Here is a 20,470-nt window from a genome sequence, read left to right as displayed (position 1 = left end):
CCAATAACTTTGAAATAAAATTACTTGTCGAGTTTTTTACTTCTACATGCGAGCGTCCAAATCACCTTTCGAAAACTTAGGCTTTTAGTAAAAGCAAATTTTGTTTTTCGTTAATGTAATTTGTTCCTTAGTTTCTGGACCTTAAGTGCCGAAAAAACGTGTCGGCCCTTTTTCCTTATTCAATATCAGTGAAAAGTCACAGCATTTTCTAAATACGATCAATAAAATATGACGTGATCGTACAAAAAGCAGGCTCGGGAGGGCTTATAAGCGGCAGTTTACGGTATGTCAGCTTCTCTTTTTTCTTCAGTATAAGCAATTTCTTTCCTGACTGAGGTAACAAGACTACAAAAGATTTGAAACACAATAAATAACACGTTCTTTATTAAAACTTATAAAAAGAAGCATTAAATAATCTCGATCCGTGAAGGGTTGTCAGAAAGTCCTGTTCAGAAAGAGTACAAGGGTTTATCCATAACAAATTGAACTATACGTCGTAAACTTAAAACTATTTCACATCATCTTGTGGTTTGTCATTTCCCAGTAAACAGAGCTCTGGAAATGCTCAACTCAAACTTGCCTGGTACTTTACTGAGTGCAGAGGTAAGACAAAAACATAAATTATAAAACTTAGAATTATAAATTCAAACTTGAGTCAAAGGAAAGATTACGAAATTAGCTATGTCCGGCTCTTCACAAAGCACCACGGCGCTTTTCGGCAACAAATCTAAACCGAACCCTTCAAACCAACTTGTTAGAATCATCAAGGTCCATTAGCTCGGTTGCAGGACAGAATGTTCACTACTTTTCTTTAGAACAACAGCTACACTTAGTGGCCGCAATAACGCAGTTCTAACTACTATAGCTACGTTACAAGGATAAGAACTTGAGCGGCGCTATGGCTTAAAAATCTGCTGTTACATTTACCTAAGTTAATCAAGAGCTGAAATGTCGCTAGACATACAACTTGTTCTCTAGTTCTTCTCAAAGTTCCGTATGTATCTGTGGTTCATTTTCCTGCCAATGTTCCGCTTCTGTAAAATGAGCCTCTTGTTCTATTGCCTGGTCGTTTTGCGCCATTACTAGTTCAGTCAAATCAGTCACTAGCACACGGACCTTCTCCCAATCCTACACAGAAACAACACAGAACATCAGAAGAGAAGACTTTAAGACGAAATCAAGCAATTTCAGTTTTTTGTGGAAAAAAAAAGGTACCAGAATAATTTTAGATATTTGACTGTCCTGTTTTCATTTTCTTAAAGCTGACTATAAAAGTAGTTGAATGAAATAACACGGAAAACAACTTCCCATGGGAACTCGAGAAAACAAATTTCAAAGTTCAGAGAAATTGTGCAAACATGATTTACATGTTTAAACATGATTAAATGTAAATACTCTTGATACAAAATTCAAAGTCGCCAAGTTTTGTCCAATCGTTACTCGAACTTCTGGTGGATTCCTTCTTAAAACAACTTTGTGAAATACAGTCGCCTTTGAACGCTGTTGACGGCTCCTGATGGCGGCTTTATCTACAGGCTGGCATGCTAATGAGATCTCGATGGGGCTTAGCCAGTAGCTGAGAATTGGTCAAATTTTAACTGTCAGCTGAAGAAATGACATTTTTAGACCACAGCTAATATCTGACATCATCAAAATTTACTAACAGCAGGGAAACGGGTTGAAATTGTATTTGATAGCTGAGAAATCACTGATAACTCATACCTGAGACCTCCGCACCCAACCCTGACCGTCTCTTATGGCAAGTATCCCAGGTCGAGCTGGGTACTAGCATTGAGTTCACAAGCATGGTTAGAACCCCTTGGAGGGGACTACAGGGGTGCTCGTTGTACCTTTTAGGGGTTAAAACGGCAGTTTTGGTACCTGTTAGGGTGTTTAGCCTCAAAAGGTTCACAGCGGGAGCTCTTCAGGCACCTTTTCGGGTACTGAGCCGAAAAAAATATGACAGGAGATAATGTGTTGTTTAAAAATTGGTACCTCTTAGGGATGAATAAAAATTCAAGCCACGCCCACAAAACAGGATCTTGGTACCTCTTAGGGGTTCTTTTCAAAATTTTCGACGAGCACCACCGTACTATTTCTATGAGAAGCCCCCGCTCCGCCCCCCCCCCCCTCCCCCAAAGGTAGAACTGAATCAAAATTTGAACAAAGTGGGAAAAGTGACGATCAGGTAGGATGATTTTGAAATATAAAGCCACTGTTTATTATTTATGTAGATGTTTAACAACTTTTGGGGAATACTGAGTCATGTCTAAACAGGGAAAGACTTACCTCTGCAGGTAAACTGTTCAGCTCAATAAACGTTATCTTGCCATCTTGCGATTTGTCCATCAAACTAAACAGCTTAACCACAAAGCAGAACAAAGTTATCAGTAAAGTCCAACGTTATATATCTTTATGTATCTTGCTCCTTCCAAGCATATGTTAAAGTATGTGTGTGTGCTGGTTTGGTAGAGCGCTGGTTCTTGGGCAATAAAAGTTAAACACTGTAAGACAGTCCCTTTGGAACAAGACCAACAACCCAGACGACGGTATTTTTCCAAACATCTTAGATGAAATCACACACTAGAATAAACACAAACATAGAGTATCAGTCGCAGTGACAGGTGCTCGGGAGAGAAACACAGATTCGCGTTGTCACGGTTCTCATGTACGTTTCAGGACGACATGATTACATTCTGTCACAGCCTGCATCTTAATTTACAAGAGATGGAGTACATTTCAAATCCCAACCATATAGCAAAACCGCAACATGCAGCTTAATAAACCTGAAGTCGCTGAGTCTTCCAAGTTGGCTTTTGCCTCTGTGTCAAAAGAAGTCTATGTGCAAAAACATTCATATTAAAATGAGCTCGGATCGCCTACAGGTTCATTTTCACGCAAATCAAACTCATTTTCATGTGAAAGGTTTTGCACAAAGACTCAATTTGAAACAGAGGCACAAGTAAACTCAGAATTGGCCTGTTCCTTTTAGGTTTCGGTTTTGCACCTGTTTAACCAAAAGGAAAGCTATAATTGCATTAAGGGCTCCCAAGTTTGAAATGTCTTCTACTAAGTGTGGTGGAACCACCCCCTGTGGAACCAAAATCGGTATCTCGTTCCCAGAGTCCTCTCTCCCTGGGAACAAGGTTGCCAAATACAGCTAATTGCAACAAACGTAATAAAAGCCATCGGCCAGTCAGGCATCAAAGCAAAGACAAGTATCCCATGACTAGTGTGGGAAAGGTATAAAAAAGGATGTTATAAAATAACTGAGCTACTACGCGCGCTCTCATTGGTCGATATGTGTGTTTATAATGTAGTTAAATGCAATTTAACGGAGTTAACAACAAAGAGCGCCAGTGTTGTCTGGAGTCAGCGGCGTTTCATACATGGGCATGCGCCAGATCCCATGTGCTCTTTGACTGAAGTGTGTTTAGCGTTACAGGCGCTAGCGTGTTATTTGCGTGGCAGTTCATGGGACCTCATCTTCAAGGCTTCCTTCCGGAGTAGCGTGTGCATTATTTGTTCTTCGTTCGTCGTTTTCGAATCTTGCCGTTGTTTCTTTCGTTTGGTATGGCACATCGTCGTGCAACAAACAACAGTGTGGCCGCCATGTTGGATTCAAGTCAGCCTTCTTCTTCAGCCGATTCTCCCTCTTCGGTCGTACGTCCTCCCATTTCTTCGACTCCGGTGTCCACTCCGCCCTCCTTCGTCCTCTCTCAACAGGACCTCAGTCAAGCGTTTTCACAAGCCTTGGGGGATACGTTACCTCGCATTTTGGCGGCTTTGCAAAGTCACTCATCGAGTTCTTCGACAGCGGGAAACGCGGCGTCGGGCACGACGTCATCCGGTTCTGTGGTCATTAACCAACCACTGCCTTCTTCTGCAGGCCAGTCCTCAGGTAATTTGGTCGTTCCTCCCTTTATTTCAACATACTGCACGTTAGGCAATTCTTCTTTATCTTCGCCATCGTTGTTTGGTTCTCGTGGTGCTGCGAATGGATTGCCATCTTCCAACCAGTCTTTCACGCCATTGGTCTCCTTTGGTTCTAATTCCTCCATCGCCTCTACCTCAACATCCCTGAATAGGCCGTTTGTTGTTGGCCCCGGTTATTCCCCTATCCCGGAGAAGCTGGTGACAAAAATTAGGTCTGGACAATTTGTGGATCTTGCTGACTTGCTAGCAGAGAACTTGAAAGCCCAGGAGACAGAGCCCCAAACGTACCTTGATGGCAAACTTCTCGTGAGTTCTTCCAAGAAAAGGGTGCAAGAGATCACTGATATCGTGACATGGGTTGAAGCATTCACTGTGTACTCGTGGATCTTCTGCTGTGCTCATTCTTCCAGATGGCAGGACATGACACAATACAAGCTGCTAATTCTCAAGACGTCGCGCCAGTTCCCTGGGAAGGCTTGGCTCCATTACGATGTTGCATTCCGCAAGGACGCAGCTGCTGCAGGTTTGGTGGACTGGTCTCACATGAACCATGATTTGTACAACTTCCATACTCTTTCGTCACCTCTTCCCCAGTCAAGCCAGCAGCCAACCACTTCGTCCTCAGCTTCAATTTCGGTAGCCGGTTCATCCACCTTTTGCCGATCTTGGAATGATGGCACCTGTCGCTGGACCTTTGGTCAATGCCGGTACCTCCATCGCTGTGAGAAATGTGAAGGTGATCATCCACGTGTCAACTGTCCATTTCGGGCCTCAACCTCTTCCTACCGGCGCTCCCAGTCAACTCCCCCATCCCAAAGCAAACGTCTGCGGCGTTGAAGTGGGATCCAAACCATATGTAAATAGCGTACATTCATCTTGTTCAGTTTCCTTTTCAAATTTTTTGATTCCTGTTCCTGTTAATGTTGTTGTTCCTGCACCACAAGATGCTTTTGGTAATGACATGCCCTCCGAAGTGGCACACCATGCTTTGCCCTCTTGTTCTTTGTCCATTTTGGGCGCCCCGCAGCAAGACCTGGTCCCCCCATCCAGAGTAACCCCCATAGATGCGGAGGAACTTCGGCATGAACTGTGTTCTTACCCCGACCAAACGCAAGTGGAGTACGTGATTTCAGGTCTCACAAATGGTTTTCAGCTGGGTTTTGACCCTCGGGCAGTATCTTTAAAATCGGAGAATAAAAATATGCCTTCAGCATCCCTTCAGCCTTCAGTCATCGACCAGTATCTCCTCACGGAACTCGACAAAGGCCGTGTAGCTGGCCCCTTTGCTATAGCCCCCTATCCCAAACCTCCATGTGAGTCGCTTTGGAATTATCCCGAAGAAGTACCAGCCTGGAAAATGGCGGCTTATCTTGGATCTGTCTAGTCCTTTAGGCCATAGTGTCAATGATGGCATTCCAAAAGAACCCTTTTCAGTGCAGTACATGAAGGTTGATGATATCATCGATGGGATCATGCTTCACGGCAGAGGAACGCTGTTGGCAAAGTTCGATGTGGAAAGTGCTTACCGTAATGTCCCTGTCCATTCTGATGATCGTTACCTACTTGGTATGAAGTGGCGTGGGAAATATTTTATTGATATGGCACTTCCATTTGGACTACGCTCTGCTCCTTTCATCTTCTCGTCCATTGCAGATATGCTCGAGTGGATCCTCAAACACAATTATAATGTGAATTTTCTTTTACACTACCTGGATGACTTCCATACATTGGGCCCTCCTAACTCACCTGTTTGCCAGAACAATATTGATACTTGTGTTAAGCTATTTAAAAAGTGGGGGTATTCCTCTTCACCCGAACAAATTGGAGGGGCCATCCACTTGTTTAACTGTGCTCGGTATTGAGCTCGATTCTCTCTCACTTCAGGCCCGTCTGCCGCAGGATAAGTTTGATCGTATTGCTGCACTTCTGGAAGCCTGGTCCCTCAAACAACATTGCACACGGAAGGAGCTGGAATCTCTCATTGGCAATCTCCAACACGCATGTAAAGTAGTTCCTCAGGGGCGTACCTTCTTGAGACGCATGATCAATTTATTGTCAGCCTTTCGACGTGATAGCCACCCAATTAGGATCAACCAAGACTTTCGCTTAGACCTCCGTTGGTGGCGAGAATTTTTCCATTCTTGGGGTGGTCTCAGTTTCCTGCTTTCCCCACAGTGGGCGACCTTGCCTGAATTTTACGTTTCCTCAGATGCTGCTGGTGCTCGGGGTTATGGTGCAATTTGTGATCATGAATGGTTTGTGGGTGAATGGTCAGCTGTTCAGCATCCCTTGGCAATTGCCTACAAAGAGTTGTTTCCGGTGGTTATTGCAGCTTCCCTATGGGGCCACCGATGGGCTTCTAAACGAGTTGAGTTCTGCTCCGACAACATGGCAGTCGTTAGCGTTTTGCGCTCGGGCACCACGAAGGATCCGAACATGATGGTTCTTCTCCGTCACTTGTCACTTGTGGCAGCCCGACATTCCTTTGCCTTTACTGCCTCTCATACGCCGGGTAAAGACAACTCGATTGCTGATGCCTTATCTCGTTTTGATTTTCAGCGTTTCCATCATCTTGCTCCTCATGCAGCTCCTGGGGCGACTCCAATTCCGTTAACGCTGCTGGCTCAGCTGCCCGTAATTTGACAGATAAATGCCAGTTCTATTTGACCAATGGCCTCGCACCTTCTACTCGCCAAGTTTATGCTTCGGCTCAACGTCAGTTCTTAGATTTTTGTAGTCAGGATACTCCCTTCGAGCCAAGTCAGCCTCTTTTACCAGCCAGTGAACAAACTCTGATGCGCTTCTGTACCCACTTAGCAGATCGTCTTCACCATTCTTCCATTAAAGTATATTTGTCTGCAGTCCGTTCTTTACACATTGACTATGGCTTCCCAGACCCAATTGTCAACCGTCTTCAACTTCAGCGTCTCTTACGAGGGATCAAACGTCATCAGGGCCCAAATCTCCCTCAGCGCCAACCAGTGACAGCCGACCTTATGTCTGTTTTGCACAAGTCTTTAGATTTTATCAACCCTGACAGTGTCATGCTATGGGCAGCCTGCTGTCTTGGCTTCTTTGGGTTTCTTAGAGCTGGTGAATTTACAACAAATGGTACCTTTGATCCATCTGTTCATTTGACCGCGGCAGATCTTCAAGTAGATTCCTCCACCAATTCCCAAAGCTTTCGAGTGTTAATCAAGTGTGCAAAGACTGATCCTTTCAGGCAGGGTTGTTTCATCTATCTTGGCCGTGGTTCCCTTCCTCTCTGTCCTGTGACTGCATTAACAAACTACCTTCATCTTCGTGGGCCAGGCACCGGACCTCTCTTTATTCACCAAGATGGCTCTCCTCTTTCTAGATCTCGGCTTTCCTCGTTTCTTCAAACCACTCTACAGGCAGCAGGTATTCCTGGAAAGTTCTCGGGTCATAGTTTTAGAATTGGAGCCGCTACAACTGCTGCCCAGAGAGGTGTTCCTGATCATCTCATTAAGACAATGGGTCGCTGGTCGAGTGATGCTTACTTGTTATATGTGCGCACACCTGTGGAAACCATCCTTTCAGTAGCTGAACGACTTGCCTAACAGGTATGGTTTTTGTCACTAATTTGCCAGTTACTGGGTGCCTACGGATTTGGGCATTTTTCTCGGGGCTCTGGCCTCCCCATCCATGAGCCCCTCTCTTCTCCGAGCTGGCTAGCGCGCTGCTCGGAGGTCCTCCGGCTTGGCGTGGGGGCTCATGGCTGGCTTGCCAGGATTTGCCAGCCATGGGAGCAGTCTCCATCTAGGAGCTGGCTGCCAATAGTGGAAGCTCCTGGATATCACAGGCACCCAGCCTCCATTTTGCGATGCAGTTGTTAAATGCAGTTAAATGCAATTTAACGGAGTTAACAACAAAGAGCGCCAGTGTTGTCTGGAGTCAGCGGCGTTTCATACATGGGCATGCGCCAGATCCCATGTGCTCTTTGACTGAAGTGTGTTTAGCGTTACAGGCGCTAGCGTGTTATTTGCGTGGCAGTTCATGGGACCTCATCTTCAAGGCTTCCTCCCTCCCCCCCATTTCCCTCCCTCTTTTCCACTGTTCACACAGTGTGACGGGTGCCTGCTCTCCCTTCTGCGTGGGGGCTCATGGCTGGCTTGCCAGGATTTGCCAGCCATGGGAGCAGTCTCCATCTAGGAGCTGGCTGCCAATAGTGGAAGCTCCTGGATATCACAGGCACCCAGCCTCCATTTTGCGATGCAGTTGTTAAACATAACTAAAGCAAAGCGCGCGCTCTGATTGGTTAATTTAGCATCTACTATTTGCCCATGGGTGTACGCTGCTGACGTGTGTGCCAATGTTTACAAAGCAAATCTTTTGACAGACATTGTTTCCAAAGTAATGGCCGACGTCCTTCTCCCAGAAATGCGAAACTGTCTTCACAGCTGTCTGAAGATGAAACTTTATTGAGTTACTGGTGTGCATTAGGTTGTCATGAATGAATTTTCGCGCGCTTGTTTTCTCTTGTCATGTAAGACTACACGAACATTTTTTTGTGATGTTATGTTATAAAACCAATGGTAAACGCCATAGCGTGTACTATTGAGTTATGGATGCACTTGGGAGGTTTGCTAAGCACTCAAGAAGCTAGAGTCGCACTCGGCTATCGCCTCGTGCGGCTCTTACGCTTCTTTCGTGCTTAGCAACCTCCCGCGTGCATCCAGTTAACTCAATAGTACACGCTATGGCGTTTACCATTTGTTAATTAGATGAGAGTATGTAAACGCGGTTGTCACGTTTTAGATTCGCGCGTATTTTTGAGTTTTATTTTATAAAAGCAATAGAGCACTTTTTCCATGTTTACATAGCCTCATCTAAACACTCGGAGGTTGGAAGAATTCTCGAAAGTTACGCAAACCCTCAACTACGTCTCAGGTTTGCATAACTCAGTCTCGAATTCTCCGAACCCTCCTCGTGTTTAGATGAGGCCTTGTAAACACGGAAAAAGTGTTCTATTGCTTAAGTACAGCACGTGACACTCGCTGCTATAGAGCAAGTTGCACGTCAAACGAAAGAAAACAAGCCCAATTGGAACCTATAAATCACCTTTTTAACAACTTCAAGCATGCCATCAGTCCATTGCACACCAGGTCCAAAAACATCCGGCTACAAGAGAAAAATAAAGTGGCTTGCAATGCCCAACAAATGAAGGTTTATGATAATTGTGGTGGACAAAATCCTTTTTCCTATCAATAGTGAAGTATTGAGTGTATGCTTGCCGACTCAGTTTGCCAATTAAGCATCACTCACTGAAAACTAATTTACCCAGAGTTCTACTTCAATAATCACCTGTATGAAGAAATCTTGAAGTCCTTCAAGAGTTAGGTCATTGTCACTTAGCTTGGCTGCCTGAACTAAACGGTTTCTTTGGAGAAAAAGGGTTCATTTCATTCAGGACATTCAGTAAACTCAAATTATGGCATTTACACGGTTCAGTCTCGATCACATCATGACTGTCCACCCAAAAGGAACCCCAAATCTAAAGCAGTATAACTTAAACAGAGGATGAAACGAATCATAAAGGAGAAATATTGCCAAAAAAGTGACAGACTATAAACCAGAGCATTAATATCGCTGGATGACTACCGAAGTGTAGGAAATGTAGACGATTGTCTTAACCAAATTAAAATTTGTATTCAGTAGAGTAGATTTGCAACTCCCTCAATGGAAAAACAATATTTTTGCTGTAGAACCAGTCGCAGCAAGATCAACAGTAAACATTTTGAGGGGATTGAAGAAGTAACATAACATATATTAACGCTCACTAAACACTTCCAGTGTCTGTTATGTGAAGTGAATTCAGCATTATTGCACAACATGCCGTGAATGAAATGATGATAAAGCTCAGGCTATCTTCAAATCTCCCCCCCCCCCCCCCCCCCCCCTTCCACCCAACAGGGTTGACAGCAGTCTTGAGAGACACTGTAATAATAACAACTTAAGTTTGAAGAATATAAAACTAATTTAAATAAATAATTAATGAAAATGAATATCTTAGTTGAGCCCTCCCCCATCTGGAACCAAACCAATAACCAAAACTACAAACAATTACATAAATCCTTGTACCTGACTATCACAAGATCAAAACAACACAATTACTAATCATACCTGATCAACTTCTCCTGGGCTTCATGAAGAGCTCCAAATCCAATAAATGTCAAATCTTTAATTGTTCTGCCTGGCTGTGCATCACAGTAACTGAAGTTCACTTCCACCCCATGCCTCCACCAGATATTAACAGCTATATTCACACCATTAGATCGCACATGATGTACCCTACACAGCAAAATATAAACCGGTTATACTGAACCTTAATAACCAGGAGTGATAAGTTTAATATTAAACATTGTTAATAGCTATCACATTCACACTGGAAAGTGACCGGCATTAATCATGACAAACAGATTTATGCATGCCCTGATAAGAGACCCTGCATGGACAAGCTCCTACCTACATACAAGAACTCCTTTGACCATACAACCCCAGCCTCAGTCTAAGATGCTCTTTTAAGAATTTACTGGTTGAACCTCGTTTTAATCTGAACTCCTATGGTAGACAGGCCTTTTCAGTTGTTGGTCCTGAACTTTGGAATAAACTGCCACATTATGTTAAATTAAGTAGTACTGAAGAGAATTTTAAATGCCAACTCATGACTCTCCAGTTTATTCGAGCCTATAACTTATAATGTAAGTAGTTTAAATTCTATTTTTTATATTTCATTAGTGCAAGCAGCGCCTTTGAATCTTGTGGAAAAGGCGCTATATAAATATATTATGATTAGGATTAGGATTGGATTAGGATTATGATTATGATTATGATTATTATACCAAATTCTCACAAGATGAGTTACATAAGTGGCATGGATCAAGACTGATTAGGAGAATTCTAAGTGTTAATTCTTGGAACTAAAAACTGTTATAGCTTGCAGTTTTGCTACATTACTGGATATTAATGGGCAGATCAATACTTTGCGACAGCATTTAATTTATTTATGATAATTCCCAATTCCTGAAGCTAAAAATTAGCTTCAAGAAAGAGGAATTATCATAATTATATTATATTTAATTAACAGCCCACAGGCACAGTAAACAAATATTTATATATTTTTTTTTGTTTTCAGTATAACTACACTTACCTGTAAACATACACATAGTTACATACGTATACTTTATTTCCTCTCAAGTAACTCAAATACAACAAAATACAACATACAATAAACATGCTAAAAATTATGAATGTGCTGAACTATGTACATAATAAAACTAGACAAAAGTTGCAATGCTACTGAAAAGAGTCATACTGTAATATCTTTTGCTTTAAGTCTGCAAAAGTAGAAGTTCTAAGTGAGTCCAGAAGAGAGTTCCATAATTTAGCAGCTAAATATGATAAGAATGTATGCTGTAAGTTGTTGTTTTCAGATCAGGAAGAGACAATATAATTACCATGTAAACTATAGGTTGTAGAGTGTAGAGTAAACATATTACTTAAATATCTTGAATAGCTATCAAAAAAGAGACTCTTATATAGTATAACTAAAATATTTTGAAGGCATCTTATATACAGAGGTTTTAAATTAATTTTATCCAGTAAATTACCCTAGGGCACGTCATTAAGTCCTTTAGTATGAATCTAAGAATGCGCTTGTTAAGAATGTCCATAGGGTGTCTCTAGAAGTTAGATTACGAAATCTGAACATTACGCTATACTGGTTGTTTATAAAGTGAAACAAAATAGTGAGGTCCTGTTACTGGGTTATGCATGTTTAAGTTTGTCGCAATATAGTTTGCAGAAGGTCCTTGTGCTGCTGTCAGAATTTCAACACAATTAAGGCATGTCATTCATTGTCATTTTATCATTCTCTACTTGCTGGTTTATTGGCACTTCACATAACAGAGCCTTGATAATACAAGAAGTTAATTAATATAGAATAATTGATTTTATTCCATCAATAACATCATTTGCCTGGGTACCCAATCTGTTAAGAATATGGCCAATTTTTATGACAATTAGTGATTAATCTATAGAATTAGAGACAAAATAATTGTCGCTGATAAAATGGGTAAAAATCTACTTACCAAAGAAAAGGTACATAAAGACAGTCACCAGGTTCTATGAAGGCAAAGTGGTGTTCTATATTGTGGAGTCCAGGATACTTGAACAGGTCAACCCTAAATTAAGTTATACAAAAGACTACCAGATTAACATCTTACATTCCAGTGTATGTACATGTATACAAATGATTAAAAGCATTACCACTCACAAACAAATATTTGTGACTAATTGAGGTGGCAAACCCAGGGTAGGCGGGGTAACCTGCCTATAACTAATACTATAAGCTTGGTGGGGTAACCCACCTGTCCATATAATCTCTCATTTCATCTTGATCACATTTACATGATAAGCTAACAGACCTTTCCCACATTCCAACAAACAATGGCGCCAAATCGAAGTCAGGGTGGACAAAAACACAGCAGATGTGTGAAAATGTCGACCCCAACCTCGCTCTGGTGCTGTTGTTAGTACGCACTATTCAAAGTGGAATGTGGGAAAGGTATATTGGGATTTGAACTTCAGCATTGAGCTGGATTAGCACTTCTAATGTTTGAAAGTTTCATTCTGTATTTCATATTTGCAAAATCATCGTTATGGTAATATAATGAGAAGAACTTTAAGTCAAACAAGCCAATTTAATTATATTTCTCTAAGAGGCTTTTCGCCAATAAATCAATAAGTATATTTATTCCTTAGATTTCCCGAGGTGTGCACATGCACATGTGTGTATATGGTCACTACACCCGTACACTATAAGGGTACATTGCATTACTTTTAAAACAAATGCAGTAAATGAAGAAGCCATCAGACAGTCTTACATCTCTTAAACGATGGTACACCCCATCCAGCCTTCAGGGTACATGTTCTCAAGTGTTGTCACAGATAAACACTATTAATTATGTACAATAAAGAACAACTCTTGCCTTAGAAACTACATTTTAAAAAGTTCACTTGACAGCACTGGTTCAGAATATTGGATATAATTCTTCTTCCTTGTTACCATCATGCTAAAAGTTTAGTACAATATTAGCTACCTGAAAGCATTATCAGCCGTCAAATTATGCTTTGCATGGCCACAACTACAAAGCTTTCTAAATGTGCACATTGCAGAGCGTAATAATCACAGCCAAATATACAAACCTGTCAACATCTACCTGAGAATACCCGCGCTCTGTCACATTAACCTACAGAAAATGACGGCAAAATATTTTTAATTACCACAGGTTAAATATCGTCTATGCAATTCATTATTTAAGGCAGTAAGATTGTTAACATAAAATATTATGACATCAATTTTAATAAATAATAACTTACGTCACAACATATCACCCAGGAGTGACAAGCCTTAAAGATTGATGCAAAAATGGAGTAGTCAAATCTAAAATCACCCACAGAAACAATTTACAAAATGCTTCCCATCAAATAATACAAAATTAACAGAGTAAATAGCCTAAAAAAAAGTTGTTGTTCTTGTTCTTGAAAGTTGTGTCTCATTCTGTTTGAGTGGTTGCAGGTTGACTCACTTGAAATTAAGAAATAGAAAACATGTACCATGTTTCTATCGAGTTATAGGAACATGAGTGGAAGCCTGGGAGAACGAGAAATGCGGTGGGAACACGAGCCGCATGAGTTCTCCCAAACTTTCACGGGTGTTTCTATAACTTGATAGAAACACGCAGAACATGTTTTCTATTTCTTTTAGAAAACACCACAACGATAAAAGGAAAACAATTTGTTAACTTTGATTATCAAAATGTAAATTCTCTTTGCTCGTGCCATCATTATGTCAACTGAGCTCATGCTAGTTCTGTGTTTCTATCGAGTTATAGAAACACGATTTTTAACCAATCAACATGCATATTTTCTTAGGACTGTTTTCTAATAATATTAGTTTTAGAAGCACAGATAACTGGATTGATCACTCATTCTTCTTGGGACTTTGAGGTACATGTAGTCAATGACACAGGCCTATTAATCTAGTGGGCATGCTAGTCTTAGGATTGAGTGGTCCTCCATGTTTCAGCCACTGATCAGGATCATTTGTTTTACATTCTTGAGCAAGATATTTCATCCTAGTCACCCAGGAATACAGATGGTGCTCTCAATTAAACTGCCTAGCTCAACTCAACCTTATGATGGGTGAATACGTGCAATGGACTCGCTGTTAGCATCTCATCTGGGACAACTGACCCAGGAAGGTTCTACACTATAGAAAGTAACCTCATTCTGATTGGCCACTTTGATCAAATATTCTGGCTAACGTTTCAGATTTTTGAGTTAAAATAATTACAAACTAATTTTATACCAGTTCCTGATATTCCTTGTCTATCAAAAAGAATTCCTTGGTCCCCCTGAATACACACATGATGTTTTCTGCATGATCGTTGTGAAGAACAGACTTGGTTCCTCCACTGCTAAACCACAGCATCTACAATTGAAATAAGCATGGGTCAGGGCTCAAAAAAAGTGCTGTTCGGTTGTCCGGGACAAGTAGATTCTCCTTCTGGGCAAGTACCTTTTCCCTCTCATTACCTGATGGGCAAGTTGGGATCAGGCAAGTCATCTGCCAACTAATTCATTAAAAGATCAAACTATGATTTTGCCCAGGGCAAGCAATATTTGAGAGATACTTGTCCCAAAAGCAAGCTGGAATTCAAGTTTTTTTCGAGCCCTGGGGTTGTTAGTCAAACAATTTCATGGATTTTTTTCTTTAATTAGACAAACTATTGCTGGTGTTTTTAAAGAATGACTTTCTTTTATAAAGCTTATCTTTTCATAAGTAGAATGGACCCTAATATCAGAAATCATATGCAACTTACAATAGTTTGTTACTCCAAATAAAAAAAATGTTATTTTATAATAGGGATCTAGAATTGACACAGTATCATGCAACAGTGTGAATCTCTGCATGATAATGTAAGCCCTAAACCTCAACATGCATCACTAGATGGTGCATAACCTTTCCGAGACAAATACTATTACAGCAGTTAAAGTACTTACTTCTTGCACAAGGTTTCCTTGCGTTATATCTTGACAAGCAATAGGAGGAGGAACAAACACATCATGCCTTCATGAGTGCAGATTGTCATAGGACAAAAATTAGTAAACATTTATTTCTTTAGGTCAATATAAGCACTAATGGTGTAAAAATAACTCTTGTTACTACACATCAGACAATGAGTTTACAAGGGAAAATCACAGAAATCCATGGTCATGCGCTTCAATCGCATGATCAGGTTTCTTCTTGAGTCTTCCGACTGAATGGGTAAGGTGAAGTCTGCATATCACACCTACCTCCCAGATCCCCCTCCCCCAATCCCCTGGATGAGATGCTAGTCCATCTGCAGGCTGCTTGCCATCATGAAATCATCTAACTTGAGGAAGTGGCATGGCCAGGAAGTCAGTGTATGATGTCGACCCTCCCCCTCTCCCCCCCCCCCCCCCCAAAAAAAAAAATTCAAAACCCTATTTTGGACCTGACCTTTCTAAAACATAAAACATCATTACACAATTCAAGACCAGAGTGCACAAACCATACCCTATTTCAGACTAAAACGGCTCAAAAAACATACCGTTTGGTGCAAATATGGTCTATATAGCCCATTAAGGGAATACCCACTACGGGGATGACAAATGCGAGTTTTCCTGTATGCCAATGAAAGTGGCCAGTATACCAGGCCACACAAGTCAATGTTGACATTTGCTGACTAATGCAACATATCAGACATATCACCTGGTGTGTGACCTCAAAAATCAGGTAAATAAGTACATTCATAATATACATTGCTTGGGCCCAAACACTGGGTATGCTTCCCCCCCCCCCCCTTCCCCCCCAGGCAGGTACGTTTAGCAGATTGCAGGTTGAAAACTCCACTTTCAAGTCCAAGTGAGTCTACTTAGCACTTTGGTTAGCCTGAATAGCACTACAGGTTAGCTCAAATTAGCTCAGGTTGCTTAGCCTTTATACTGGGGTTTATTGGACTTCAACTCAAATAAACAAGTCGTTTCAACTTGCAACCTACAACCTGCAAAATATACCTGCTGCCCGCCACCTCCCCATAAAGTTACACAGCCAACAACATATTTCAAAACTGCTGAAACTGCCGTGGGAGGAGGAGAGCTAGAGATAATAAAGAGGGACTTCTCACTTGAAACGTCGCTGCAAATGGATGGCATCAGTATTTTGCTGAGTGCAGCTTTAAATGTCGACTTTTGCTGGACTCGGGTTTTATAGATTACCTGAGGAATTCTGGCACTGAGCTAATCATGTACTTCCCAGACGAGTGCAATTCTCGAACAAAGTCTGCAAATGGAATATCTTCCCCAGGAGCTGAACGATTTTCTTTCTTCTCAACTTCCACTGTCACCAGACTTTCCTCGCTTTCAGGAAAGGAAAGAAAATACTCGTCATTCCACAAGGAGTAAGCTGGGAATAACATGGCTCCCCCGCGAAACAGAACTGGCTTTGCATTGTCCACGAATCTCTTGAAGAATTCTTCCGCTGCTGGAAATCCATCGTACACTTCCACTTCCAGCCTCTTACCGTGTGAGAATAATGGCTCTAAATGTCCCAGCAATTCATTTCCACGAGCAAGCAACGGTAGAAAGACAAATAAACACAGCCGCATTATTTGCTTCCGCGTTCTAATCATCAGGTCATTCACTAGTGTCCTTAATGTCTACCTCACCATGATGCAAAAATTGGCTCAATTAAATGAAGCGACACACCATTGGATAAATAGAGTCGAAACGAAGCACAAACAAATCAACTTTACTTGGTGAACTTCGTGAAGTTCCACACTTTGGGTTCACTTTGGGAGGAAGCGTTTGACAACCCGTTGTTCCGTTTGACAGTTAGGGGGGACTGGGCCTAATTTCAGAGAATTTGAGCTGGACGCCGCGCTGGACTGGATCGTAGGCAAATTGGAATTATTAGCCAGGCAGTGAGGCCTGGATTTAAATTTCGGCTCTTTAACCGCGCGGCCATCGGCCGAGCGCGGTTCATGGTTTACCCGTGGTTTTTTTTTAACCGCGCGGCCATGGGCCGAGCGCGGTTCATGGTTTACCCGTGGTTTTTTTAACCGCGCGGCCATGGGCCGAGCGCGGTTCATGGTTTACCCGTGGTTTTTTTTTTTTCGACTTCGGTGCGAGCAGACCCAAGCTTCCACTCGGCCAAATTTTGAGTCACGCAACCTGTGATGTTTACTCGCCAAAAGCTGTTGAAACAATAAATCTCATCTTTCGCGGGAATAAATTAAAAACCCAGCGCTCGTCAAAAATTATATTTTTTCACCAGAAATTTAGCTCGGAACACATACATATTTATATTTGTTTGAATAGTCGATGAAATGACCTTTTCCGGATATTTTTTCCTTCGGGGTCAACCGAAACCTCAGATTACAAAATCACGCCGAACCCACATGTTGCAAAAAAATCTCTTCAAAACCCTGACTTCGAAGCGATATAACACTTCAGCGTTAATAGCTACCACACATCGGCAGACGGTAAATCTATTCCTTAACAATCCAACTTTATCGTGTTAAAATTTCAGCGAAATCAAACAAAACCAGAATTAATTAGAATTTTTTTGTTACCTCACTTCCCAGACTTGTCCTAACAAAGGAAGCAACGGTCGCCCATAGCAACCGAAAGACACCAACATAACAAAGCCGACGTTTCGGCCAAAAAACTCCACAATTATCGCCTGAGAGTTTAAACTTGATTGGGAACATCTTTTTCGAACCTTTTTCAACTGATTTAGACGAAAGACTGGCCTCGGCGGGCTACAAAAACGACAAAGAGAAAAAACAGAACAAGACAGCAGAACAAGCCGATAATATTTCATCGCGTGGCTTTCGACACGAAAACGAAAATACAGCTTACTTCTGGATAAATTCAGCCTTAGAAGCCAGCAACCGGTCCCAAATTACTTTCTGTATCCTTACAAATGTCCTGATTTCCATCTCCGAAAGATTTTGCCCCAATTTTGAGCAAATAAACATTTCGCCGGCGGCGACCGCCATTACGGTGGCTTGCATACTAAATTAGCTAACTTAACAAAATTCTCCCGAGCGGGGGGGATACGACAAATTTGGTGAGAATCAAAAGTAACGCCAATTTTCTGTCAGGTTTTCAATCTGTGGTCACTGGAGTGACCAAAATCGATACATCGGTCGGGATAGGGTTTTTTTTATGACTTGTGTGACTACTTTGCTAGCCCTTTACTCGTGGAAAACACCAATTAAATTTAATCATGACTTTTAAGAAAGAAAGCTGTTGTTAATAGTGTTATTATTGTGTCGTTGATATCGTTCATGCCCATACATATCCCGAAGAAAGTTCTAGATTAAGACCATTAAGTCATCGGAGATTTGTCAACGGCTACCACTGATGGTGCAATAATACAGTTTGTGTTGATCAAGTGATGTGATGTCTACAGTAAGAAAAGAATCATCAATGACTGCTTTGGAATGTGCACTGCGTTCCGACGGTAGTGCTAAGCGAACAGTTAAATTTTAAAAGCGCGGTTATAAGATCTAACAGATCTTCTTGTTTTTTTCGACTTCGGTGCGAGCAGACCCAAGCTTCCACTCGGCCAAATTTTGAGTCACGCAACCTGTGATGTTTACTCGCCAAAAGCTGTTGAAACAATAAATCTCATCTTTCGCGGGAATAAATTAAAAACCCAGCGCTCGTCAAAAATTATATTTTTTCAGCAGAAATTTAGCTCGGAACATATACATATTTATATTTGTTTGAATCGTCGATGAAATGACCTTTTCCGGATATTTTTTCCTTCGGGGTCAACTGAAACCTCAGATTACAAAATCACGCCGAACCCACATGTTGCAAAAAAATTCCTTCAAAACCCTGACTTCTAAGCGATATAACACTTCAGCGTCAATAGCTACCACACATCGGCGACGGTAAATCTATTCCTTAACAATCCAGCTTTATCGTGTTAAAATTTCAGCGAAATCGAACAAAACCAGAATTAATTAGAATTTTTTTGTGACCTCACTTCCCAGACTTGTCCTAACAAAGGAAGCAACGGTCGCCCATAGCAACCGAAAGACACCAACATAACAAAGCCGACGTTTCGGCCAAAAAACTCCACAATTATCGCCCGAGAGTTTAAACTTGAATGGGAACATCTTTTTCGAACCTTTTTCCACTGATTTAGACGAAAGACTGGCCTCGGCGGGCTACAAAAACGACAAAGAGAAAAAACAGAACAAGACAGCAGAACAAGCCGATAATATTTCATCGCGTGGCTTTCGACACGAAAACGAAAATACAGCTTACTTCTGGATAAATTCAGCCTTAGAAGCCAGCAACCGGTCCCAAATTACTTTCTGTATCCTTCCAAATGTCCTGATTTCCATCTCCGAAAGATTTTGCCCCAATTTTGAGCAAATAAACATTTCGCCGGCGGCGACCGCCATTACGTTGGCTTGCATACTAAATTAGCTAACTTGACAAAATTCTCCCGAGGGGGGGGGATACGACAAATTTGGTGAGAATCAAAAGTAACGCCAATTTTCTGTCACGTTTTCAATCTGTGGTCACTGGAGTGACCAAAATCGATACATCGGTCGGGATAGGGTTTTTTTATGACTTGTGTGACTACTTTGCTAGCCCTTTACTCGTGGAAAACACCAATTAAATTTAATCATGACTTTTAAGAAAGAAAGCTGTTGTTAATAGTGTTATTATTGTGTGGTTGATATCGTTCATGCCCATACATATCCCGAAGAAAGTTCTAGATTAAGACCATTAAGTCATCGGAGATTTGTCAACGGCTACCACTGATGGTGCAATAATACAGTTTGTGTTGATCAAGTGATGTGATGTCTACAGTAAGAAAAGAATCATCAATGACTGCTTTGGAATGTGCACTGCGTTCCGACGGTAGTGCTAGGCGAACAGTTAAATTTTAAAAGCGCGGTTATAAGATCTAACAGATCTTCTTGTTTTTTTCGACTTCGGTGCGAGCAGACCCAAGCTTCCACTCGGCCAAATTTTGAGTCACGCAACCTGTGATGTTTACTCGCCAAAACCTGTTGAAACAATAAATCTCATCTTTCGCGGGAATAAATTAAAAACCCAGCGCTCGTCAAAAATTATATTTTTTCAGCAGAAATTTAGCTCGGAACATATACATATTTATATTTGTTTGAATCGTCGATGAAATGACCTTTTCCGGATATTTTTTCCTTCGGGGTCAACCGAAACCTCAGATTACAAAATCACGCCGAACCCACATGTTGCAAAAAAATTCCTTCAAAACCCTGACTTCGAAGCGATATAACACTTCAGCGTTAATAGCTACCACACATCGGCAGGCGGTAAATCTATTCCTTAACAATCCAGCTTTATCGTGTTAAAATTTTAGCGAAATCAAATAAAACCAGAATTAATTAGAATTTTTTTGTGACCTCACTCT

General features: G+C 41.4%; 2 protein-coding genes across 2 annotated transcripts; one reads left to right on the top strand and one right to left on the bottom strand.

The window, feature by feature from the left end:
* Positions 1-355: 355 nt before the first annotated feature.
* LOC110060356 (tRNA wybutosine-synthesizing protein 5-like) lies at positions 356-18,370 on the bottom strand. Its single transcript, XM_089283246.1, has 10 exons — positions 16,264-18,370; positions 15,025-15,091; positions 14,330-14,452; positions 13,165-13,208; positions 12,048-12,140; positions 10,081-10,248; positions 9,262-9,337; positions 9,019-9,078; positions 2,290-2,361; positions 356-1,128 (listed from the first exon to the last, which is right to left on the bottom strand). The coding sequence occupies exons 1-10, from the start codon at positions 16,674-16,676 to the stop codon at positions 985-987; spliced, it is 1,260 nt and encodes a 419-aa protein (XP_089139372.1). The 5' UTR covers positions 16,677-18,370; the 3' UTR covers positions 356-984.
* Positions 6,636-7,520, top strand: LOC149117482 (uncharacterized). The gene has a single exon (XM_089283250.1). The coding sequence runs from the start codon at positions 6,732-6,734 to the stop codon at positions 7,515-7,517; it is 786 nt and encodes a 261-aa protein (XP_089139376.1). The 5' UTR covers positions 6,636-6,731; the 3' UTR covers positions 7,518-7,520.
* Positions 18,371-20,470: the final 2,100 nt, after the last annotated feature.

This window comes from Orbicella faveolata, unplaced genomic scaffold, assembly GCF_042242905.1.
Source record: "Orbicella faveolata isolate gen_17 unplaced genomic scaffold, um_ofav_v1 contig_12, whole genome shotgun sequence".
NCBI classification, from domain to species: Eukaryota; Metazoa; Cnidaria; class Anthozoa; order Scleractinia; family Merulinidae; genus Orbicella; species Orbicella faveolata.
Note: the sequence above shows the minus strand (reverse complement) of the source record. Positions and strands in the feature narration are given on the sequence as shown.

Coding starts and splice junctions, on each gene's coding strand:
- LOC149117482 (XM_089283250.1), top strand. CDS start 6,732: ATGCGCTTCTGTACCCACTTAGCAGATCGTCTTCACCATTCTTCCATT.
- LOC110060356 (XM_089283246.1), bottom strand. CDS start 16,676: ATGATTAGAACGCGGAAGCAAATAATGCGGCTGTGTTTATTTGTCTTT. Junction 12,141..13,164: donor TCTCAGGTAGATGTTGACAG/GTTTGTATATTT, acceptor AACTTAATTTAG/GGTTGACCTGTTCAAGTATC. Junction 9,079..9,261: donor TTCAAGATTTCTTCATACAG/GTGATTATTGAA, acceptor TTTCTCTTGTAG/CCGGATGTTTTTGGACCTGG.